Genomic DNA, 26,438 nt, shown 5'->3' with positions numbered 1-26,438 from the left:
AAACTGATTGTAGTGTTTATATCTTTGCAAGACTGGCCAATCTATAGAACAATGGCAAGGAAAAACTAACTTTACCGCACTCTGAGAGCCCCCTAGTGGTCGGGAGCATTTCCGTTGTGTTGTGGCGATTTCGTTGTGTTGTAGCATATATATTTTTTTCATATTTACAAAATACAATTAATTAGGCCAGTGAAAGAAACATTGGATTTGTTTTTATTTCTATTTTTTGTCAGTTAAATAAAGGTTAAAGAGAATTAACAAATCCCAAATTCCATCAAAATATTACATTACATTCTATTACATCTACATCCTATTATTACATATTTTATTAAATTTTACAAAATGTCCCAACCCAACTGTTCTAGAATTGGGGTTGTGTGTGTATTTGTACAGCACAAAGAATCACAACCTCACAGCCTTTACAAATGAAGAGATCTGTGTAATGACAGCGGTTTAATGCATCTAAAGTACAGTATATTCCAGTTATTAGTTATCTGTACAAAAGGTTTTAAAAATCATGATTTCTGTACAATCATATTACTAAACATTTGTCAAACACACATTCATACTTGCATGCACTCATGCACAGACACACTGCTTAGATTTGCATTAAAATTGTGACTTTCTACAAAATTGTGAGCTACTGTAATGTTAGTCACAGACAAATACCAGCAGATATGTTTGATTTCGTATACAGAAAAATAAATAAATTACTAAATACATTTGTGAATAATACATCAGACTTAGAGATATGCTTTTCTAAATTGAAACACTGTATAAATGTATTAATGAACACTTTACACCCAGTGTGTGTGTTTAACATTTTATCAGCTTTTAGGAGAGATCCATCCACAGAATGATTCGTCCATGGTTTAAAGGTCAGCTGCGGCCATCAGTGTATAATTACAGCCTTAGTACTGAGCATATTCAGACTGAAGGGACTGTGGAGAGAGAGAGAGATTGACATTAAGAAACTAATATGAAAGGACATGGAAAACATACTAAAGATTGGAATAAACCACATAACTAAAACACTATTCTGTGTATACTGAACATATTCTAAAACACTAGGCATCACTTAAAGACTTTGAAAATGGTTACAGAGAAAAACGGTGCATTGTACAGTAAATGACGGAGGATCATGCACTACCAGACCTTCAAGTCATTACAAAAACTACAAACTCGTGCAGAAACAAGCACCTTATTGCTAGGAGATGCAGGGCAAATGAAAATGCATTTTAATAAATAGTCTTAAAATGATATCCTCACACTGGAGTTATAGTCTAAAGCTAAAAAGTCAAAATCTGTGTCCATCTTACACAATTTGATTTCTCTGAGAAATTTGTTTACTCCGACTGTCCACAATCTGCAGACTGACTGACCTCTGTCTCCTCCAGAACACTAACTGAGGTAATAAAACATTTGGTATTTTAACCTTACAGGTTTTTCTCAATCGCTAAAACACAATTTCTGAAACATTGCTCCATTTTCTAAAAACATTAACCACGAAAACCTCATCTTCAAGCACTATTTACAAAACCAATCCTCTTGCGAAATGAAACTTTCGCCTCAAATCAGTTTGGCCTGTGTTCAAAATCCAACACAATCATAAACAAAGTGATCAAAATGATACACTATCAAGCAGCCAGTAAACAATCCACCAAAAAAATAGAAAACGCATTGTTCAAAACATAGTTCTCAGGGAGAAGTACTTTTTTAATCTCAAAACAAATTTGATATTTTTCTGTCATTGTCTTTTGATGAATGAAAACATGTTCTATCATGTAGCTCTAAATTGGTCAGAAATCACTACTCATGAAATGCGTACATATGGCACGAATTGCATTTAGTGTGCGAGTTATATGACAAAATAGTTTTTACGTGCATATGATACACAATCGTCACCCCATTGGGTAGGTTTAGTGGTGTGGGGTGTGTGCATATTACACGCTTAGGTAAGTTTAGTGGTGTGGAATGTGGATACGTGCATTGTATTTATTGTGCGATTTATAAGCAACACGCATGATTTGCATTGTCACCCTATTGTGTAAGTTAGTTGTGTGAAGTGCGTGCACATAACACGTTATAAAGTGCGTATCATATGCACGCGAAAACTGCGTAACATGCACATAACTCATTTTGCCGTATAAATCGCACAATAAATACAATTTGTGCTATAGATATGCATTTCCATTAGACTGGGCTGTTTTTACAGTAGGCTACTGTACTGTACCCTACATCTCACAAACTTGTCCTTTGTCTCTGCGATACTGTAATTCTTGTTCTTTGTTGATATGAACCTGCAACCGGTCAAAATCTATTGAGCAGTCAGTATTATTAAGCACAATTTTCAGAGCCATTCAATTTGTTCATTGTACAGTATACAGCCTGCAATGCACTGTACATATATAGGTGGTGTCTCATCATTTGAAAAAGGTTGAATCAATTTTGAGTGCTTGTGTTCAATCAATGACATTGTGTTCTCTATTTATTTGATTGTTGCCACTTGTGTTTACCTGTATGGATGACATGTGCATTAGGGTGCAGAATGTGTCTTGACAATGAGAATGTGTTTAGAGTTTTTCTGCAAAGTCTAAGTGAGATTTGGATATTGTGTTATACCATGTTAATTGGTTTAAGGTATTGAAAACAGACTGCACAATTAGCTAAATGAGCTCAGGCAACTGAGAATTTTGTTCAGCCAGTGGGTTTTAGTGTTTAAGTAATTGAGAAAAACTGTAATGGGATGAACTTCTAAACAGAGGGAAATGAAATTGGCTTTAATAGCACACTTTCATTTACCTTTTATGGTGTGTAAAAATCCTTTAAAGTTATTACTCCAGTTATAGGAATAGATCACTTGAAAATGAATAACTTAAAGGGTTAGTTCCCCCAAAAATGAAAGTGATGTCATTAATGACTCACCCTAATGTCGTTTCTCACCCGTAAGACCTCTGTTCATCTTCGGAACACAGATATTTAATATTTTAGTCCCAGAGCATATGCAGTCTATGCACACTATACTGTCCATGTCCAGAAAGGGAATAAAAACATCAGCAAAGTGGTCCATATTAAGTGACGTCAGTTGGTTGATTAGAATCTCTTGAAGCATCAAAAAAACATTTTGGTCCAAAAATAGCAAAAACTACGACTTTATTCAGCATCAGTCTTCTCTTCCGCGTTTGTTTTCAATCCTCAAATAAAGATTCAAACGACCATGAATCAGTGAATCGATCAATGATTCGGATCGCCAATGTCACCTGATTTCAGCAGTTCGGATCACGCGTCAAACTGCCAAATTGCAGTCACGTATCAATACGCTTTCTGGACATGGAGAGTATAGTGTGCATAGACTGCATATGCTCTGGGACTAAAATATAAAATATCTTAAACTCTGTTCCAATGATGAACGGAGGTCTTACGTGTGTGGAACGACATTAGGGTGAGTCATCAATGACATCAATTTCATTTTTGGGTGAACTAACCTTTTAAGCTTGCGGTCACATTAGCTACATTTCTGCAGTAGGCAATACAACGAATTTGCAATGGGAACACCTCAATATTAGTAGTTATTTGCTTAAAATCTTCGCCTTCGCTGCAGCTCAAATCTTATTTGTATTGGCATATATTTGTTGATGTCTAATATCACCTTCTGTTCCACAGAAGAAAAAACATACATGTTTGGAATGACATGAAGGTGTGCAATTCCCCGTTCACACCACCAGTGACAAACAGTAACAAAGTGAAATGATCCTGATTTCAAATCAAAATAAAACAAGTGAATTTTTCCACACATTACATTACATTACTGCCTGTGGCAGGGTAGACGAGCGAGAGACGTGAGAGGAGCGAGAGGAGACCGGTGCGTCATTGAGAATGTCCTTTAGTTCTCTCATGAGGGAGTTCAGAGACATAAGGACGAGCGGCACAGTGAAGGACTAGAGAGAATCAGGCCTGGACTTTACATTGTGTTTTGTTTATTGTTTTATTACGTGTGTGCAGCCAGTCGTCTGTGAGGGGCTGCCAGCTTTACTTTTGTTTTGTTTATTTATTAAAGTCTTTGTGAATGTTTGCCGGTTCTTTTTCTTTCCTGAACAAAGAACTGTGTTACACTGCCCATTTCCAGTAACAAAAGCGAACAGTATTGAGGGTAACACTAGTCTGGATGCCAGCCGAACTTAGCCCCGCCCACAACATTTGAGGTCAGGAATTCGGTCATGACTTGATCCGTTGTGGAGCAACTATGCTCGAACTGTTTTAGAGCTGTTTGGACCAATCAAATTGTCAGGGCAGGCTTTAACGTATTCATCCACATCACCAAAGAGGGCTTGGGTTGGATTTGTTTACAACAAAGATGGCCGCCACTGGAGAATTGAGATGTGTATTCCGCCATTGCGTCTGTTATAGAAGATATCGACAGTGTTTTCATTTTAAAAGAGGAATAGAGATCAAGGCATTTGTAAATCGAAAAGATGTTTTTGCCGTCCTTCCTACGGGATGTCACTTACTCCGTTGCTCTGATTTTCTCTGAGGTTGGTCTATCCAATAAGTGCAACAAGTGCAGAGGCATTTTCTTCATGGTTCAGGTAAAAGGCCTCATAATCTCAGACCAATGGAGCATTTTAAGACTCATATTCTGACAAGAATCTGAGTATGATGACGTCAGGCTAGGGTAACATTATAAATAACGTAAGTTACATAATCAATTACTTTTTTCAAGTAACTAAAGTAATGCATTGTTTTTACATTTACAACAAACTTTCTGTTACTTAAGACAAGTTTGTACACAAATTACACGTTTTTGGAATCACCGTGATCCAAATATAGTTACTGTGTGACTCAAGGTTCACAACTTTATCATGTAGCATGGCGTTACTTTCAGCCAGTGTTGGGCAGGTCACTTACAACGCTCATACCTGCTTGTCTAAATCATTGGCACTCGATTTGAGCAGAGCAATTTTTTTGTGTGTGATCTGACAACGTGGTCTAAATGCTGTCAATCTTCTAGCTGTTTTAAATAGATAGTTCACCCAAAAATCTGCGTACTTCGTACTTCGACTCGGCGCAGTAAAAAGTCACGGCTGAAACATCCTCCCTCAAATCTCCCCCTGCCCCTCCCCCCTATTAACAGGAATGAGAGAGGGAGGGGGAGATTTTTCAGCCGGGACTTTTTACTGCGCCGAGTCGAAGTGCTCTCAGAAGTGCTATTCCGCCACACATTATAGTTCTCCTTTTTAATCCGCTTAGAAAAGCGCCTCGTTTTATTTTGTGTCACCAAACTAGGTTGTTCAACTCTTCGTGCAACTGTATTTAAATAGGGGAAACATGGAGGTGTTTGGTCGCTTCTAACTTGATCTCTGTTTGGTACCGTAGTGAATGAACTGGGCTTAGTGGGCTAAGCTAAATGCTATCAGATAATCACAGCACGTCAGAGAGATTAAGTGCACACACTGAGACGAGAGAGGTATGTATCAGCTCATCTTAGTTAAGGGAATAACGGTTTAATATGAAAAAGTGGTGAAGTATCCCTTTAAGACCAAAAAAATAAGTTTCGTGTGAGAAACCGAACGGTATTTATAAACTTTTCTTACCTCTAATACACCACTGTGTCTGACAGCCTATGTCTAACATCACTTCCGGTGAGTGAGGTCAATGTACACGATATGGCACAGAGATACGCGCAAAAGATCACTTCAGGCGCTTGCGTAAACTACGCCAAATCGTGTACCGACCTCACTTACTGGAAGTGACCGCGCGCTCAAGGCTGTTGGATATAGTGATGTATTTGAGGTAAAAAAATAAAAAATATATATATATACTGTATATATATATTAAGACATCAGTGTGTCATCATGAGCCACAGTGTTTAATATGGATTTGTCTGTTTTTGTACTCTCATAGATGCATGTAACCATTCACATGCATTATACAATTTAGCCACAGACTTTAACGGTTAAAGTTAAAAATCTTATTTTATGTTCTACTAAAGAAACAAAGTCACCTATATCTTGGATGTCCCGGAGGTACACAGATAAACAAAAACATTAAAATTTTTGGTTGAACTATCGCTTTAAATTCGGCTGATAGCAATGTTGTTCTAGGAGCTTGGCCATCACTGCCTTGTTAAGCTCGCTAGCAGCGTCATCTACAGAGTCCTTGTTTTGTTTTTTTTGCTCTGCTTAGCCAAGCATTCAAGTCACATTTAGACAGAATTATACCATGTGTGATATTGTTTGTTTTGAACATTAAAAAAATGAAATGGGCTTAAAATGTTAGATTAAACAAGAAGATAAGGGAGTGAGAAACAAACGTGTCTACTCCATTAGCACTTTTAACCGGAAGTCCCATTGAGCTCTTTAATCTTCAAAGATAAAAATCAGTGCTACTCCCTTTTGTGGAATGATGATGCATATCTTTTGCAAACACATAATACTCTTGGAACACGTTTCCTTAATAATTTAAAACGCCAACACCAATTCAAGTAAAGTTTTCAAAAAAAAGATGAAAGTTTACTAAAATGTTCATTGTTAAGATGCAGATGCATTTCCAGTGTAACCCTGCTCCATTTATTGTGAGTAGTCTGCCATTTTCTTTTGCTGAATAATCATAATGTGACTGCACTCATGCGCCAGCTAACATTTTTAAAATTTATCTAAAAATGTTTTATTCAATTACATATTTTTAATGAACCAAAACAGCTATATTCTCTAATAAACACCTCAGGTACTTTAATGAAATTCATTTGTTTAAGTGTTATGATTTTATCTCCAACCTTCCCTTCTAATATGGAACTTTTTTTCACTTTAGCAGCCAAGCCAAATAATATATTTTCTCCAAATGTAAAGAGTATATTATCTATAAACCATGTGTAAACCCTTTCAATCTCTCTACTGAGCTCAGCTTCAACATTTTCTTTCTCCTCATGAAACCCAAATATTGTTGCATCATCTGCATATAAAAAAGTTCATTGGAGTAGGCCATTTTTAAATCATTAACATACAATTTTAAAAAAGTATGGACCCGACACACACCCCTGCAGAACTCCACATAAAATAGGTAAACAACCAGAGGAAACCCCTTATTTAAATCAACCATTTGACACCTATAAAGGCAAGACTTAATACATTTGCAGGCTTTATTAGTAAATCCCATTGCTTTAACTTTCAAAAGCAGAATACTGTGATCTACTATATCAAATGCCTTCTGCAAATCCAGCAACACCATCCTGCATAATTAGCCTTTATCCATAATTAGCCTTTATCCAGCCTTTATTCATTTATCCATCCATAGGAGTGCAGCCTCCTAAATCCTGACTGTAATCGTACAATGTATTACAGTTAGAGATATAAAGCCCTGTTTTAACAATCTGAGTGCATGGTCTGAAGCGCAGGTGCACTTGGGTCACGTCCGAATCGACTATTGCTAGTTTAACAATGGGAAAAACAGTTGGTGCACCAGGCACATGGTCCAAAGGGTTGTCCCTATTCTCTTAATGAGTCATGGGTGTGTTTTGGGCATAACATGCACTAAACCAAACCAGAGTCTCATTTCCCATTCCCTTTAAAAGCCAGTTGCGCTTCACTGTCACTGGTGGTGTAAATGGGGCTCAAATGATGACCAAACTTCTAGATGAACCCTTCTTTTAAATTCTGAAAATCTTGCATAAAGATAACAATTTTACTGTAGCACAGAAGTGAGAGGCCAGAGGAGAATGTGAGGAAAACCCTACATTGAAGGAAAATTAGTAGCAGAAGGAAAATGAGCAAAAACAGCAGAAGTAGCGAGTGAAAATCAAGCGCCAGAGACGACGAAGACGGCCACAGTCTGTCAGACGGTCACTCACTGGAATGGATCTGCTGAGGTAGCGTCCTGGAAACCCGCTTAGTCCAGTGCGGAATGGACCTCTCTGAGGGCTCGGCCGACCGCCGGAGAACAGACTATAGCCGCCTCTGTTCATAGGCCTGACTGTACGACTAGCGCTAACAGTGCTTGCTGCATTGAGGCTGTTAAGGTTAGCGTTGGCCTCTTGATTGAAGTTTACATGGGAGGGAGGAAGTCTAGGTTCAGCGGTGGTGTACCCAAAGCTGAAGCCGGATGGGGGTGCAGGAGGACACTGGGTTTGGGCAGGAGATGGGGAGGGGGCGAAGGAGGAAGGAGGTGTGCTGTTGTCATCGTCACTGAAGTTGTTGTCATTGTAAAGGTTGCCGAGAGAATGGGCTAAACGTGGACTGAAGCTGTTCAGGACGCACAAAGGGGGTTAACATCTGTAATGGAAAAAAAAACACCTAGGCTGTGCATTAACATCAGAGTACCTTTTTAGATTGCCGGCAGAGGACGAAGGGCTTCGCGTCAGTCTCCGTGGTGCAGTGGGGGAAGAGAGGAAGAGAGGAGCTTTGGAAGACTTGGGAGGGGAAATGGTGCCCGGAGCAGGGTTTATCCCACTGCCAAAAGAGACAAATAACAGAGCCATTTATTAAATGGAAGCATTCTCTTCTGTGCAATACTTCAATATGAGCATTAAACAGGAAGTGAATTTATATCTCTGCACTGCAACACTCGCTCCAATGTTCCATCTTTAAAAACGCTATTACTTTTTTCATTCCAGCACAATGTAATGTAATCTTGCATGTAAAGTGAATAATTGTAGTGTTTTTTATATATTAATTTAGACAAAATAGTATACATTTTAATGATTGTGATATAATGGTTGGTTATCAGCCATAACAATTATTAGCTTTTCACTATTGAACAGAATTTTCACCATTGCATCTTTTTTATTTTTTTAACCTTATTTTAAATTCTGTAAAATAAATAAATAAATAATAATAATAATAAATAAATATTTTATATATATATATAAAAATAAATTTCCTGTGACTTCTCTTATAAACAGCATTTATTAATACATCCAAATATACCTCACTCACAAATAACTACACGATCTCACACCAACTCATCACATATTGGCGCTTGGTCAGTTCCTGTCGGCATCATTCTTTAACCCAGGGTACCCCTTGGAAAAAAAAACGGTGATTTTATCCACCTATTTTCAATTTATCATATAGCAACAATGTGGGCAGATCAGTTATATAGCTGATATAGGTCATTTAGAAATTAATTTTATTTGGATATTTAGTTGAAAATTTAGATTAAAATTGAGCAAGCCAATCCAAAGGTGACAGTGGCAAGAAACCAAAGAGAGAAAAATAAAACCTTGGGAGAAACCAGGCTCCTCCTTCTCCTCTGGCCTATTAACAAGCAGTGTATGATTATTATTCTGACAACCTTACAGGTCAGAAGAGGTATCACGCCAGAGATGGGTTTATTAAGGAGGACATGACAAGTAAACAATTATTGAATAGGAATAATTGAAGGATCGGAGTCATCACACTGGATATTGAGGATGACGTGTCTATGAGGCAAATTCAAAGGAGACACTAATTGACACGGTCTCTGCAGACACTTCAGGGATGCGTTGGTCATGTCTGGGAGCAGGTCCATCAAATGATCTCGATACGGCCTGGATCCGCCATTTTCTGACACGCAGGGAACTCCATTGATTTCAATAAGAAACATCTGGCATCATATAAAGATGCATTAGGCAACTGAAAACAATGGAGTTCCCTGCACGTCAGAAAATGCCGCTAAAGGGGTATCCTGTGTGCTAAAAAGTGATGCAGAAGGGAACTGACCAAGAGTCAAAATGTGTCACATTGGTGTCCATGCATCCAATATGGAGACCACGTTGCAAATAAATGTTTAATGGTAAACAAATTTAGTGGGCAAGCTTTCAAGCAGTTATCAGCTGTTTTCTCAAAAAGTAATAGTACTGAACATTGTGCTTCAATGACATTTATTAAAGAAAAAGTAACCATGTCTAGGGCTCCAGTTGTACACCGGATGAGAAGTGCCACACCGCGGCTCATATCAAAGGCCTTGTCCGAAAGGACACACTTCTTATGGTCTTGTGGACTAACAATGGCCGCCTTCTGAGTGTGAAGTCCATTTTCCTTCTTCATTTTAGGTTTCAGAAGGGTACTCATGACCCTTTGCGGTCGATATGCACCCTCTATGCGCAATTTTACCAGGCTCGCACGGAACCGAGCTCCGCAGCATACTATTCCCCTACAGTCGTGTTATGTCACGAAAGTGCAGACTCATAGGAAGACTGCAAATGTTTGCGATGCCATTTGGGACAGGGCCAGAGGTATTGGACACAGGATGTGTCATTCATACTCAAATTTCAATGCAGTAGTCCAAACCAGTGATCTAATCACTTGTAAACAGTCAAAACTTTACTTCAACTTTACTTTTTTTATTTATTTAAAGACATGTCTTGTCCAGTGTGCAACCCTCTTTTACACTTTGTTTTGCTAATGTTGGAGGCTTCTGGTTAGAGAACACAATGAATAATAACCTGCCAAACTGGCAGGAGTTTATATGTGTTACCTGCCACGGTTGATTAATCACTAGCATTTGTCAGATGTTAAACTTCAGTCCCGCTTATCTACTATAGCACAAAACTTTATTCATTTCACTGACACAAGATTCAGTTCTTCTAACAACCCAGAGAGATTTCACTGGCTGAAAGAATTTCCTTTATTTAGTGTAACAGAAGCTCTACCTAAGCACTGCGGTTGTAGATCTGGGGTGGCGTTGGCCCTTCAAGGCTAGTAGTTTGTCTCCCTGCGTTGGAATCATGTCTTCTTCTCTGAACTCATTCTGTAGTGTAGCGAAACACAGTGTCAACAACAATTTTACTGTATTGTGCACTCGAATGTGATTGGTGGATTCAGTTCTTTCAGTACCTCATCCACACTTGCTGGCTTCAGAATGGTGCTGTCGATGGACATGTTGTCCACACTGGAGATGAGATGGGACATGTTTCTCTCCTGTTGTCGGCTTTGCCTCAGCTGCTGCTGCTTCTGCTTTGAGCGATGGAGATCACCTTGTACCCACATACTGTGCTGCTTCCTTGAGACAGAGAAAGAATGCACTTCTGAACATGACCTCTGAACTGTTTTATGTCCCTATGTGTCTCAAACTATCTGTAGACTCTTCAACTTACTGACTGTTCAGACTTACTGTTCAAGAAAGTGCTGCTGTGGTCCAATGACAGAGCCCGGCCTGCAGATTCGTATCCAGGCAATGGCCTCAGGCGCTGTGAAGCGATAATGTTTCATCAGGTAGCAGCCTATCAGAGTGCCTGTCCTGCCAAGGCCAGCTATGCAGAGACAGTGGGAAAATATTTTAGTGGAGAAAACAAAACAATACAAAATGGGCCAGATGTACTAACAGCTGCGTCTTTGATTTTTAACAAAGTTGATCAGTAGACAGTCACAGAACTTTCCTCTCCCATCTACACTTTTGTGGAATAGCGCTCTCATGCTAATTTGTAAATCTGGGCCTATATAAATCCAATCCAACTCTGCAGTATTTTGCTATTAATTCATCTGTTTCTTTCATAAAAGTTGGAAAAATAAGATCTAAATTAGCCCAGGATGTTAATTCAGATAGGATGGACAAACCCCATCCTATCTAACATGGACAAACCCATGTAGAGCCAATATCTCAAGCCCATATCGTGCCTACATTAGACCCACCGTGGATTGTTGGCTGGAGAATTGCAGGATCATTCAATGCTTTACTTCATTTTTTTACATTCAAAAGTGCTCCTGACTCCAGATGCAATAAAAAAAGATGCCGTTTCATCACATAACTAGATTCTAGAAAGTGTCTCACCCTTGCAATGGACAGCCACGGCACCCTTTGCGCTCTCACAGATGTGCAGAAAGCGTCTTGTGAGGAGATCACTAGGTGTGGTGCCGTCTACGAAGAACAAGTCGTGATGTTCAAACCCTGCATCTGTAAAGCGGCGCTCTTCATAGATTTTCTTGTTTAGTCGCACAACATCTGTCACATTGTGCTGCCGGAAGTAAGAAAAGTATGCTTCTGGAGCATGGAGAGGATAACCTGAAAGAGCCAATACAGTTATCAGTTCATGAGTTACTCCACTTATAATATCAGTTCACGAGTTTACATTTTCAAATAATCAGATATAATTTGGCGTGCTGTCAGGCTCCGAGCCTGAATCTAGAGTTCTCTACTCTAATGCCTGGCTGAGATAGTAACCAGCTGAGAGTGAGGAGATGGGGTGGTGGAGGAATGAAGAAAATTGTTGAAGAAGTAGGTGAGTCTGCCACATGAATATATGTATATATATATATATATATATATATATATATATATATATATATATATATATATATATATATATATATATATATATATATATATATATATATATATATATATATATATATTTGATTTACAGAAATTTGATATACAGTGCTGGCCAAAATTATTAGAACACCAGACAGATCTGAAAATATTGAATATTGGCCTCCAAAACATAATTTCATTTCATAATGTTCATGAAACATGCAGTGCAGATGGTTGCTCTGACCCTCAAATATCAGATGAAGTGAGTTGTACTGTTTTTATTCACTTTTAACATTAATATTTGGTACGTCCACCTTTTGCAGCAATTACAGCACCACATCATTCTGGCACAGTGTCAATATATTTCCTCTGAGAACTTAAAAACAAATTTTATCCCATGCTTTCAGCAACTGAAGCCAAATGCTTTCCTTCCTGAACAATCGATCTGTCCGTTTATTTTCCAGCTCGCACAATATGTGTTTGATTGTGTTGTGGTCTAGACTTTTTCGGGGACCAGTCCATCATTTTCAATGTTCCAGCAGATTCCTTCTGTTGCAGGTAGTTCTGGCAATAGTTAGAAGAATGTTTCGGATCATTGTCCTCTTGGAAAATTAATCCAGGCCCAATAAAACGACTCCCAGATGCCAAGTGTTCTTATAATTTTGGCCACCGCTGTATTAAGATGAATAATCTGATTAACAGCACAAATTGCAGACATTTCAATCTAACTTTATCGCTCCCTTGAGCCAGTGGCGTAGGCAGAAAGTGGATGATAGGTGGGTCTCTAAAAGTGTGGGTGGCCCAGAATTTACATTACCTATTCATTTGGAAGAAAAATCCGACTGAAACATAGCAACATAGCTAAAAGTATTCCTCATGTGATGGACCTTTTATCGTATATTGTCTTTTAATATAGTCTACTTCTACACGTTGATGCCTTCTCAAACCCCTGAACAAGAGCTGTGTTTGCAATGTTTGAGCCCAACACTCGGAAGGACTGTTTGCAAGGTTGCTTTATTTTGAAATTCCGCTATAGTGCTATTAGTGTCGCAGAAACAATATACTTCACCTGTAAGCACTACGCTCCGTGTGATCAAGTGTGAGCGGCTGCAACGTGAAAAAATTGAAAACAAAAAGAAAGCAGGGGAGAGATCAGAGCAGGAGAGAGATCCAACCCGAGTCCTGATAGCTATACCACGAAGAGAAATCACAAACTCCGAGTCCTGTATCGACAACCTGCCATTGCTAATACAGTACATGTGGCTTATATACATTTCACATTACACTTGCTCACAAATATTACATGCAAATATTGCATAGCCATGCCACGCCGGGCCAAACTAAAAACATAACTTGTATGGCTCATGTCTGTTATAAACAAGTCGGAGCTGGCTGGGTTTTGAATTAAAGATGTTGATAATATCATCATAATCCTTATTATCTGTTAGTTCAAGTTCAAATGACAAAAGTGTTATGCCGTCCTTTCATCTTTGTCAAGACATGCTTCTTTCTTAAATGTGTCATAAATGGAAGGTTCGCCATTTTTTAATAACAAAAAAGGGCGCTGCTGGTTGGAATCGAATCTGGCTATTGGCGCGAAGAAGAACGTAACATTACTACTGGCGTTACGTAACTGAAGAGACAATTCATAAAATTGAAGAATTGTTAAATGTTAGAAAATTGTATCAAACATTTTTTTTTTTTTTATTTCCCCTGATCTGACCTATGGATATGACAGGATGGGCAAGCTGTCAGCCCACCTAGGGCCAGCCGTAGCTAGCCACGCTATTGCCTTGAGCACTTTGATAAAAAGGGTTTAATCAGCAATTATTACAGCCATAGCAAGTATTGGCGTTTCGCAAAGTTTGCTGCTTCAGTATTTGTAGATTATTTTTTTCAGATGTTTCTATAAATAAGGATTTAATAAGTTTAAAGGCTTAAAAAATCTATATATGCAAGTATATCAATATTTCAGTCAATATTTACAGTGTTGATCTTTTTTCTTCATAACCTTTGCAATCCACTCTGAAATGCTGGATATCAGCTTCTGGGCCAAATTCAAATAGCCTTATTAGGGCTCAGAATTGATAACAATCTGCTTGTCCACTCGACTTTTGAAGATTGACCAAAGAAATCCTTTGGGATTTAGATCCACAGATTTGCCTGGCCACGGATCCAATAATGTAATAATCTCAGTCCCACTTCATTATTACACTTGCCTTTTGACAGTGCTCCATCATGCTGAAAAATGCATGAATCATCATCAAATTGCTTCTGGAATATTGGGAGAATTTGCTTTTTCAGGATTTTTTTCATGCCATTCTTTATTCCTGGCAGTGTTTTGGGGCAGAATTGTTAAAGAGCTACTGCCTTGGATAAAAAAAAAAACAGCACATGGCTGGTCTCACGATGCTTCACAGTTGGCATGACACACGACTAGTGTTAATAGCATGATAGCGTTCACCTTTTCTTCTCTGGACAAAAAACAATTGTGCACGATTCTTCTGCTGTCCAAACCTGGTCCTACGTGCATCATTTGAGTCTGTCCTTGATGTTTTTCTTTGAGAGAAGTGACTTCTTTGCTGCCCTTCTTGACACTAGGCTGCTCTCCAAAAGTCTTCACCTCATTGTGTGTGCCGATGCACACGCACACGTACCTGCTGCCAATACTGAGCAAGATCTGTGGTTTTGGTTACATGATTGCATAACTGACTCTTCAGGAGGAGACGCCCTATAGCCTTATTCTCTGCAGTTGAACCTCTCTGCTTAAAGTTCTTTATGATCGGATAAATGGTTCTCTTGGGTGCAATATTCTTTGTAGCATTTCCTTGCATGTGAGGACGTTATGCTGGAAAGCAATGATGGCTGCATAAGAACACAATGACTGGAAGCACTTCCCTCCTTTTATATCAGTCTGCTCTTATAATCCAGTCAGAATGAGTTTACCTGACTAGGCTTACTTGTTTACACTTTCCCATGTGCTGATGATATGACATAATGTTAGCTGGTAATTTTGTGCTAGGGCCAAAAAATTGTGGGTTTTTGTGATGAAGTACATTTTTTTGGCCAATGAAGCTGTTAGCAATTATTAAAAATGCATCTGATCACTCTGCACAATAATCTAAAAACAGTGTAAATCAACACTACAACTGAAGCGGCAAACATTTCGAAACAACATTTATGTCACAGCCATAATTTTGGCCATGGTCAAATGGTTTGACAAGCCCTTCTGAATGTTTATACTTATATATGTAAATGTATAGCAAGGGTTCTGGAAATACAACAGGGTTTTGGAAACTGCTATTGAATAAAGACTAAAAGGCAACACATTGATCCAATAACACTGGTATTTGTTAAGGCAGTGTGTACTAGCTTTTAGATGCAAATCTTATATGCCAGCTTACCATTCTCTATTTTGCTCTTGGGGTGAGGTCCACTGAATGCCAACAGTTTTCCTGGCACAATCCAATTAAAATCACCATTTTCCACACGCTTGTAACACAAAAGATGAGAAGTTACACTAAAACTTCTGAATCCACATAATATACATAATTGCTTAAATAAAGTGAATTTACAATTTACATGAGTTACAATAGGACAATAGACAGTAACCCCCCCCCCCCCAAAAAAAGGACACCATACATGTGAAATGAATTACATTTTATAACAAAATATTTATATCAGAGTAACCACATTCATCACAAACTATGTACATTATCCACTAAAGTGTGACAATCAGTGTCCAAATACTTTTTGTTTTTGTTTTGTCTGGCTTGCAAAATATACCTTTTTAAAATAAAAGCCACTTGGTTTGATATTTTTAAACTGAATGTGATTATTATGCCAGTTATTGCAGTTTAAATGGTCAAAAACTTTTTGGGGCCACTGTAGAGAATGAACATTTTTGATTATATCTATGAGAAATAGTAAAGATACCTCATAATGTTCATATTCTTCAACATCGAAATTCTCAAAGTCAAAGAACCCGTGCTGCAAGGCCTGGAGAGAAAATTGATAGAGAATAAGATTTACATTACATAATGAAAATCTAAATGATTCATGTGTCTTCAAACAGGTGCATTATGCATAAATCTTAAAATTCTTCAAAATATCTTAATTTGAGTTCAACAAAAGAAAGAAACTCATACAGGTTTGGAACAACTCGAGCATGAGTAAATTATGACATCATGCTAATTTTTAGTTACTTTAGTTATTTTCTTTTTAACTATCCCTTTAAGATAAATCCTTGATGCTTAAACCTTCAACCTCACTTAAATCATGTACAATTGTAATATCTGGACTGTCTGTCAACTGAATTTCGTTCCTGCCTGATCATTTCCCCAAAACTTTCCACCCACAAGTTTCCTTCTTTACATGGTGCTTCCTGTTAGTCAGTTATTGTTTGTCCACTAATGTGTGGCTTGTCCTTTATGTAATCCGTCTATTAGAGCTTGAGCCAATTCTTTCTCCCGTGTCAGATTGAAAAGACAGATAATTGGACTAAAAGATTATGTTCTGGGGATAAAGTGCCTTGTATGTCTACACTGTCCAGCCTTGGTCCATAAAATGGGTCAAGAATGTCATAAACTTTACCCTTCCTAAATAATAATAGTTAAAACAGATGGTGCTATTGAAGCAAACTTTTCCCTTTAAGACACTTACCTTGCGGATTCCTTGTAAACAGTCTAATATGGTTAGATCATATGTGCAGTTCCCAAAAGCAGCATCTCTATATGGACATAAAAAAATAACATTTAATAGACTATTTAATATGTAAATGTAATATATATATATAGTGAGGAAATTGAAGTATTTGAACACCCTGCTATTTTGCAAGTTCTCCCACTTAGAAATCATGGAGGGGTCTGTAATTGTCATCGTAGGTGCATGTTCACTGTGAGAGACATAATCTAAAAAAAAAAATCCAGAAATCACAATGTATGATTTTCATTAAACTAATATTTGTTTTATTTAATCAGCTGCAAATAAGTATTTGAACACCTGAGAAAATCAATGTTAAAATTTGGTACAGTAGCCTTGGTTTGCATTTACAGAGGTCAAACGTTTCCTGTAGTTTTTCACCAATTTTGCACACATTGCAGGAGGGATTTTGGCCCACTCCTCCACACAGATCTTTTCTAGATCAGTCAGATTTCTGGCCTGTCGCTGAGAAACACAGAGTTTGTCCCTTTAAAGATTCTCTATTGGGTTTAGGTCTGGAGACCTGTCCCATGTGCAGAAAAACACCACTAAAGCATGATGCTTCACAGTAGGGATGGTGTTCTTGGGATGGTACTCATCATTCTTCTTCCTCCGAGTTTAGTGGAATTATGACCAAATTTTGGTCTCATCTGACCACATGACTTTCTCCCATGACTCGTCTAGATCATCCAAATGGTCATTGGCAAACTTAAGATGGCCCTAGACATGTGCTGGTTTAGGCAGAGAAACTTTCCGTGCCATGCATGATTTCAAACCATGACGTCTTAGTGTTTTACCAACAGTAACCTTGGAAACGGTGGTCCAAGCTCTTTTCAGGTCATTGACCAGCTCCTCCCGTGTAGTTCTGGGCTGATTTCGCACCTTTCTTAGGATCATTGAGACTTCAAGAGGTGAGATCTTGCATGGAGCCCCAGTCCAAGGGAGATTGACAGTCATGTTTAGCTTCTTCCATTTTCTAATGATTGCTCCAACAGTGGACCTTTTTTCACCAAGCTGCTTGGCAATTTCCCCGTAGCCCTTTCCAGCCTTGTGGAGGTGTACAATTTTGTCTCTAGTGTCTTTGGACAGCTCTTTGGTCTTGGCCTTGTTAGTAGTTGGATTCTTACTGATTGTATGGGGTAGACAGGTGTCTTTATGCAGCTAACAAACCTAACAAACAGGTGCATCTAATTTAGGATAATAAATGAGTGGAGGTGAACATTTTAAAAGCAGACTAACAGGTCTTTGAGGGTCAGAATTCTAGCTGATAAACAGGTGTTCAAATACTTATTTGCAGCTGTATCATACAAATAAATAGTTAAAAAATCATATATTGTGATTTCTGATTTTCTGACCCCTCCATGATTTCCAAGTGGGAGAACTTGCAAAATAGCAGGTTATATATTTTATTTACTTGTATTTAAAAAAGTGAGTTACTAAAGTCAGAATTATGAGATATAAAGTTGCAATTATCTTTTAAATTAGTTTATTCTGCGGCAGAAACATGCTTCCATTGGAATAAAATGAAGAGCTGAAAGAATTTTTTTTTGTAAAGTGATATCTCTTAAGATATCAGCTATGTTTCCATCACCCTGGTTTTATGCGCATTTTGAAGTTTCGCATCAGAAACGACAAATTTTGACATACAATTAATTCCCAAAACGTTCTTTATATGAATAGAAAGTTCAAAATAACAGGATTTAGTTTAAATAGAAATTTTAACAACATAAAAGTAATAATAGTCATTTTTGATTAATGTAAATCATTGCAAAAGAAACGTTGGTAACACTTTAGCATGGGGAACAATTCTCACTTTTAACTAGTTGCTTTTTAGCTTGCATATTTGCTGTTTAGTACGTATTTAGCACATATTAATGCTTTATTCTGTATGCCCGTATTCTACATCCCTTAAACCTACCCAATACTTAAACCAGCACTAACCTCACTAACCATTAATAAGCAGTAAATTAGGAGCTTATTGAGGCAAAAGTCATAGTTAAAGTGAAAAAGTGTTCATACACCGAAGTGTTACGGATACGTTTGAATACATTTTTTAAAAAGTCGTTTTAAATGGTTATATACATACAGTAATATATAAGACTAAGGTAATGAGGTGTGACTAGCGTGATGACTCATGTTCAGAACGGATTGAGCGTGTGTGCAGTATCTCACCTGAAGGGCAGGTATGACACATTGGTTCCAGAGATCAGGGCCCGGTACACTTCCTCTGGAGTTCTTTTTAAGTAGATTACCTGAAAAAAGAAGCAAAACATGGCTAGCAATTTCTCTGGGAAACTCTGAAACGAGCTCAACTTGGTGTGAATAGCTAGAAATTATTCCTGTAATAATTTTGTCACCAAAACACGAGGGTAAAAATCAACAAAAATGATCGTCTTCTAAGGTTATACCACAGGGGTGTCCAAACTATATCCTGGAGGGCCACTATCCTGCAGTTTCTATGGCTGAATCAGAATTCGCCCCCTAAACCCTCATTCACAATTCCTCCCCTATGTCAGTCCACTAATAAAGTTCACTTGAAGGAGTGAATGAAAACGAGTGAGTGAATTTGGGCAGCCGCTGTGTGTATAGGCTGTAAACTTGTCATTGCGGTGCAATGTGGGATTGAATGAGTGCACTTAATAATGTCCAATATGGTTTCGGACACCACTAAAATGGCTGTCCCCTCAGATAATGTCTTATTTGAGTGTATAGGGGGCGATTTCAGACTCAGCCTGTGTCTAGTAAGACCCTGATTAGCTGGTTCAGGAGTGTTTAATTGAAGTTGGAGCTGAACTCTGCAGGACAGTGGCCCTCCAGGAGCAGGATTAGACACCCCTGTTGTGGAAACAGAGCTGGACTCACTGCATAAGCACCGATGAGGACGGCTGCATTGGCTCTCTTTCGCTGGTCATAACTGGTGTAATGGATGATGCGTTTTCTGGACAGAGTGAAAGACTGCAGACATACAAAACACATGCATCATCATATATTCCACCACATGTCATTCCAAACCGTTTGACTTTCTTTCTTCTGTACAAAAGGAGATGTTTGGTAGAATGTTCATGCTCCTTTTCCCTTTAAAGCCACATTTCAAGTCCTCTTAAGCCAGAGAAAGATATGCATTAAATAGCTGATAATGGAGCGCCAGGCCCTGCTAAAAGATGCCACTCAAGATGAGCAGGTCTGTTGTTTATGATGCCAAATGTTGTTGTAACCAATACAGATTTAATGACCTATAACTAATGAGACGTTTGGTGATTAATGACTTAACTTTCATTCATTTCCTAATACAGAGCTACTGTTTCAGAATATAGTGCATGATGCTGTTGTAGTACTTCCATGGTGCCTTTTGTAATTTTTGGATCTTGACAGCCACATCACAATTCCCTTTGACTGTATTGAAAAGAGTAGAACGTCCTGCCTATTACATCTCCTTTTATGTCTAATGGAAGAAAGAAATTCACACAGGTTTGGATTTACAAGAGTCATGACGGTTCTGTCATATGATGACAGAATGTTCATACATGAGTGAACTGTTCGGCTCTGGTTGTCATTCATATGTTTCTTCTTTTTTGATTTTGCTGTTTTGTGTAGAATTATGCTGCATTAACAATGTCTGAGACAGGAAGATTACATGAATTGCTAAGTTTACCAACTATTTATTTCTCATTAAATTTTAAAAAAAATTGTTACATTTGGACTTGTATTGTTATTTAACCCTGTAAAACCTTTTATAAAATGGTAACATTTTACAATAATGTTGTATTAGTCAACAATAGTTAATGCATTAGTTAACATGAATTAACCATAAACAACACCTCTGTTCAGCATTAATCTGATCTATTCACATTAACAGTGCAATTAGTTAAAATTAGTTAATTCATTAGTCAACATGCTAACCATGAACAATGCCTGTAGCTTTAATGTTTTGGTAAGGTTATCTTAGTCTGTTTAGCAGTTGACACATGATAAGGATGAACATTTCACCATCTTACTCGAGAGGGAAAAATGCTGTTGTGTACTGTATCGCTGTATAAGAGAACCTCCTGATTTCCTGAAGATTACTTATTTTGAAATTTATTTTAAGTTTAATTTTATTTATTTTTATTAATGTATTGTATTAGTACATAATTTATTGTATGTTTAATTTCTATTGCTTATTTGCTTTAGATGTATTTTAGGTATTTTTAGTAAAAACAATTTAGCATTTTTCTGTGTATATATATATATATATATATATATATATATATATATATATATATACAGTGTCTTGCGAACGTATTCAGCCCCCTTGAACTTTGCGACCTTTTGCCACATTTCAGGCTTCAAACATAAAGATATAAAACTGTATTTTTTTGTGAAGAATCAACAACAAGTGGGACACAATCATGAAGTGGAATGAAATTTATTGGATATTTCAAACTTTTCTAACAAATCAAATACTGAAAAATTGGGCGTGCAAAATTATTCGGCCCCTTTACTTTCAGTGCAGCAAACTCTCTCCAGAAGTTCAGTGAGGATCTCTGAATGATCCAATGTTGACCTAAATGACTAATGATGATAAATAGAATCCACCTGTGTGTAATCAAGTCTCCGTATAAATGCACCTGCACTGTGATAGTCTCAGAGGTCTGAGGTGGGAGACTCTGTCCATAGGACAACAATCAGTCGTATACTGCACAAATCTGGCCTTTATGGAAGAGTGGCAAGAAGAAAGCCATTTCTTAAAGATATCCATAAAAAGTGTTCTTTAAAGTTTGCCACAAGCCACCTGGGAGACACACCAAACGTGGAAGAAGGTGCTCTGGTCAGATAAAACCAAAACTTTTTGGCAACAATGCAAAACGTTATGTTTGGCGTAAAAGCAACACAGCTCATCACCCTGAACACACCATCCCCACTGTCAAACATGGTGGTGGGAGCATCATGGTTTGGGCCTGCTTTTCTTCAGCAGGAACAGGGAAGATGGTTAAAATTGATAGGAAGATGGATGGAGCCAAAAACAGGAGCATTCTGGAAGAAAACCCTGATGGAGTCTGCAAAAGACCTGAGACTGGGACGGAGATTTGTCTTCCAACAAGACAATGATCCAAAACATAAAGCAAAATCTACAATGGAATGGTTCAAAAATAAACATATCCAGGTGTTAGAATGGCCAAGTCAAAGTCCAGACCTGAATCCAATCGAGAATCTGTGGAAAGAACTGAAAACTGCTGTTCACAAACGCTCTCCATCCAACCTCACTGAGCTCGAGCTGTTCTGCAAGGAGGAATGGGTCTCTCGATGTGCAAAACTGATAGGGCCTTCCCCCAAGCGACTTACAGCTGTAATCACAGCAAAAGGTGGCGCTACAAAGTATTAACCTAAGGGGGCCGAATAATTTTGCACGCCCAATTTTTCAGTTTTTGATTTGTTAAAAAAGTTTGAAATATCCAATACATTTCATTCCACTTCATGATTGTCTCCCACTTGTTGTTGATTCTTCACAAAAAAAATACAGTTTCATATCTTTATGTTTGAAGCCTGAAATGTGGCAAAAGGTCACAAAGTTCAAGGGGGCTGAAGGCACTGTATATATATGTATAAAATCTTTAGTTTTCACAAGAACACAAATAAATACTTAAAATAATTTAAAAAAGGATAGAGTATACTGTGCACATTTTGTTAAATATGTTCTAAGTACAAATTCAGTTAAGTGCCTCAGCGACATGACAAAATGCTTAGCGTACAATAGAAATAAGATATTATTTTGTAATAAAATTATTTTTATTTATCATTATGGACATACCAAAGTATTGTGAAAAACTTTTTACATTTCATTTTGGTGAACCACAACTTTTGACAATTTTGACAAACAATTGCAGTATATTTATATTAAGTACATACATATTTAAATGTGTAGCATACTTAGCATAAAATAAATGTATTTCAAATAGGCCTACACTTTATATTTATTTTTCACTAGAGTCTAATTGTGAACTTGAGAAGAACTGACTTACATCCACTAAAAAAAATAAATAAATCACCAAACGCAAACATGGCAAATGATGTTCCGAGAAAAGATGTAGTCTAATGTGTTTTCAAATGCCACTTGCTTTAATATTTCAAATGTATGTCAACAAAATACAGTAATTTTATGAGCTAAATATTTTTTGAACTCACTTCACACTAAGCATAATTATGTACAGAAACACCTTGAACGTGGACCATAGCCCTTAACCTGTCAACTCCAGATACAAATAACGTCATTGAAATTCATTCATTCATGCCAGAAACTTCTGTCATGGCTTTATAAGGATCAGATAGGGATGTGTAACTCACAGTAATAGAGCGCTCTCTGCTGCTCACTGCAGGAACTGCTCATGACTCATTATACAGTCTTGCAACAAAGTAAAATAAATTACTATTAATATAGACATTAGGATGGCTAATGGTGGTGAAGGGATGCTACCACACATTAAGATTTTACAAAACTGAACAATTAATGTTGATTTTAATTGATTTCTATGAGGCTGGGCTTAACCTTGCAGGGGATTAGCCTTTGTAGTTTTCCAGGAATGCACCTTCAAGTATCTGTTAATATTCATACATTTATACATACTCATATGCATGTAATTTTGACCTGTTTTCTGGAATACGAGATAGATGGTTTTGAAGTATCTTACTGCATCACTCATTTGTGTGCAAAACTTATAAAAAGGCTCTTCTCAATGTTTATGGATCGAGCCAAATATGACAAAGAAAAACACAACAAATATATTTGATCAGTGATAAAATGTGAAACACTGAGCGATTTGATTCAAAGAAGACCTTACCTTTAGTTTTTTGTTCAGTTTGCAGCAATATCTGTACAGCATTGCCAGATTGAGGGGTCCAAAATCTGCATAAAAGCTTGAGACAGAAATGGACCATAAAGTCACCACTAGCATTAAAATAAAACAATCAAATATGAGCAATCAAAAATGAAAAATAATTATGAATTAAAATTAAAATTTCAAATACTTACTTTTCATATATAAATTCATCATCTGTGCAGAAGAAATGTGTGTTTGCTGTGCTCTTGGGTTTGCCTCTAAGAGTAGCAAAATACAGTCGATCTGGGGGAAAAGGAAATACAAACCTTTTGTAGTTTACAATACAAAAGTAAAAAAAAGTAAATCACATCAAAATAGGCGATCTTACATAACACATTCTATAATTTATAACTGGACTACATTCTAGCAATCTCAAGATAAACTACAACAGGAAGCAAAAGGTAGGCTACTATATGCATATGAATAACTGATATGTAGAACTATGGAATTTATTACAAATTACAACAGTGTGCTAGGATATTGATGTTTTAAGACAAATTGATTGGGCATGTAGAAAATAGTAAGCTATTTAAACATTTAACTTTGAACCTATTTTAAACGATATCACTATTTTCAACGTATTACCTTTGATAAACTCAGAAGATCCCAGCAGCTCATGGTCATCTCCCATTTTATCTAATACTGAAACGTCAGGATGTTAAAATATTTCCACGAGTTTCTTTTCGTTCCAACGGGACGTTATATTTTGGAACATCCGGTAGTTTTGCAAATTAACGTGTTTAGAAATGAATCCGTTACAACGAAGTCAACACAGCCCTATAACCCACTTCTGTGTCCTATAAGCTATTCTGTGTCGAGTTTAGACGGCAAATCCTCTAAATCTCTTCCGAACGGAAGGTGAGTTAAAAACATGATGTTTTCCATCAGTTTAATCTAAAATATGTTACGTGTCCTTCATTTTTCCGTAATATTGTGCACTTATGATGTTCTAGAGTTTGCTTGCACGTTTTTCCACAGCTGAAAACTTCACGATACAAGTTAAAGAGACATTGCCTAGTAACCACGTGTCACACCCCCACACAAATGCGTGTTGCTAAGGAGGGCTCATTTTCGACCAATCAGAGTTCGAGACGCAGACAGTGCCTGCTCTAAGAACTATGCTTTGGATTACAGCTTTTCTCAGTCGCTTTGGTACATTTCTCGAATCATCCTTATGATTTGCAAACCAGTAAGTGCATTTCTCAAAACAATTCGTGCAAACAGTACTACACTTTGGCCTTAAGGTCACTATTGAGAACACTGTCCACAATAATGGCCCTTGTTTCAGAAACATGTCATCTTGGCCTCTTCTAACTGTTCCACTGTTTTACCTTCCTGCTCTTCTGCCACACATCCTTACTCTTCTTTTTCCCTGCCGACGCTGCCCTTTGTTTCCTTGTTGTTTACATTATCAGAATTTGTAACAGTGTTGAGCTCTGTCTCTGCTTTCCAACTAAAGATTCCCGACATACATCTCTGAGCTATTTTAGAGAACTGGTTGATCATTGGTTGATCTAGCCCTTTCATTTCCCTTAATAACTGAAATTCAAAATTCACCTCTAATTCATCAGTTCAGGACACATTTACAAAACAAAAAAGTTTAATAGAAGTTTATAGAAAATATGCTGGACAGTTTATGAACCTAGTTCAACCATTTTGCATTTAATGAACAAATGCCTATATGTTTTGAGGGGTAAGACTACAGAGAACCAGTATACTATATTTTGAACAACATGAAATAAGCAATTGATCATGCAGATCACACTGATCACAGCAGATAATTGTATATAATCAATTGCATGAATGTACAAAAGCATTTGCAATTTGTTCAAAATAATCAGAAATTGCTTTTATAATGTGCAGCTGATGTTGTTATCTGAGAAATGCACCAATACGATTTGCACTTAAATCTATAGAGTCATGTTGGAACAGGAAGGGGCCTACCCTTAATTGTTCCCACAAAGTTGAGAGCATGAAATTGTCCAAAATGTCTTGGTATGCTGAAGCATTAAGAGTTCCTTTCACTGGAACCCCTGAAAAAAACAACCCCACACCAAACTTTACACTTGGCACAATGCAGTCAGGCAAGTACCATTCTCCTAGCAACCACCAAACCCAGACTCATCCATCGGCTTTCCAGACAAAGAAGCATGACTTGTTACTCCAGAGAATACGTTTCTAATGCTCTAGAGTCCAAGGGTGGCGTGCTTTACACCACTGCATCTGATGCTTTGCATTGCACTTGGTAATGTAAGGCTTGGATGCAGCTGATCAGCCATGGAAACCCATTCCATGAAGCTCTCTACACACTGTTCTTGAGATAATCTAAAGGCCACATAAAGTTTGGAGATCTGTGGCTATTGACTCAAATTTGCGCACTGTGCGCTTGACCCCACTCTGTGATTTTAAGTGGCCTATCACTTAGGGGCTGAGTTGCTTTTGTTTCCAGTTGCTTCCACTTTGTTATAATACCACTAACAGTTGACCGTGGGATATTTAGTAGTGAGTACATTTTCTGAATAGATTTATTGCACAGCTGGCAACCTCTCACAGTACCACGGTTGAATTCACTGAGCTCCTGAGAGCGACCCATTCTTATCTTTTAGCACTTTGAGATTTTGTTTAATATAAAGTGCATTATAAATAACATTTATTATTATT

The 26,438-nt window shown here is 37.5% G+C and overlaps 1 protein-coding gene across 2 annotated transcripts; it reads right to left on the bottom strand.

The window, feature by feature from the left end:
* Window positions 1–484: 484 nt before the first annotated feature.
* Window positions 485–24,775, bottom strand: cdc14aa (cell division cycle 14Aa). Of its 2 annotated transcripts, XM_067454255.1 has the most exons (15): window positions 24,363–24,775; window positions 23,930–24,020; window positions 23,739–23,814; window positions 19,786–19,878; window positions 19,096–19,175; window positions 16,885–16,951; window positions 16,159–16,221; window positions 15,627–15,714; window positions 11,743–11,973; window positions 11,086–11,224; window positions 10,809–10,974; window positions 10,625–10,722; window positions 8,313–8,441; window positions 7,844–8,234; window positions 485–941 (listed from the first exon to the last, which is right to left on the bottom strand). In XM_067454255.1, the coding sequence occupies exons 1-15, from the start codon at window positions 24,406–24,408 to the stop codon at window positions 912–914; spliced, it is 1,788 nt and encodes a 595-aa protein (XP_067310356.1). In that variant the 5' UTR covers window positions 24,409–24,775; the 3' UTR covers window positions 485–911. The 2 variants fall into 2 exon arrangements, with proteins under 2 accessions (XP_067310356.1, XP_067310357.1); XM_067454256.1 differs by lacking the exon at window positions 7,844–8,234.
* Between the last annotated feature and the right edge of the window lie 1,663 nt (window positions 24,776–26,438).

The sequence above is a fragment of the Pseudorasbora parva genome, chromosome 9, assembly GCF_024679245.1.
Source record: "Pseudorasbora parva isolate DD20220531a chromosome 9, ASM2467924v1, whole genome shotgun sequence".
Lineage (NCBI taxonomy): Eukaryota > Metazoa > Chordata > Actinopteri > Cypriniformes > Gobionidae > Pseudorasbora > Pseudorasbora parva.
Note: the sequence above shows the minus strand (reverse complement) of the source record. Positions and strands in the feature narration are given on the sequence as shown.

Bases quoted from the DNA above. Each gene is read 5' to 3' on its own strand.
- cdc14aa (XM_067454255.1), bottom strand. From the start codon at position 24,408: ATGGGAGATGACCATGAGCTGCTGGGATCTTCTGAGTTTATCAAAG. The intron at 16,952-19,095 runs GTGAGATACTGC...ATGTCCATATAG, and splicing joins GTGTCATACCTGCCCTTCAG to AGATGCTGCTTTTGGGAACT. The intron at 942-7,843 runs GTGAGTGACCGT...CTCTCTCCACAG, and splicing joins ACCTCAGCAGATCCATTCCA to TCCCTTCAGTCTGAATATGC.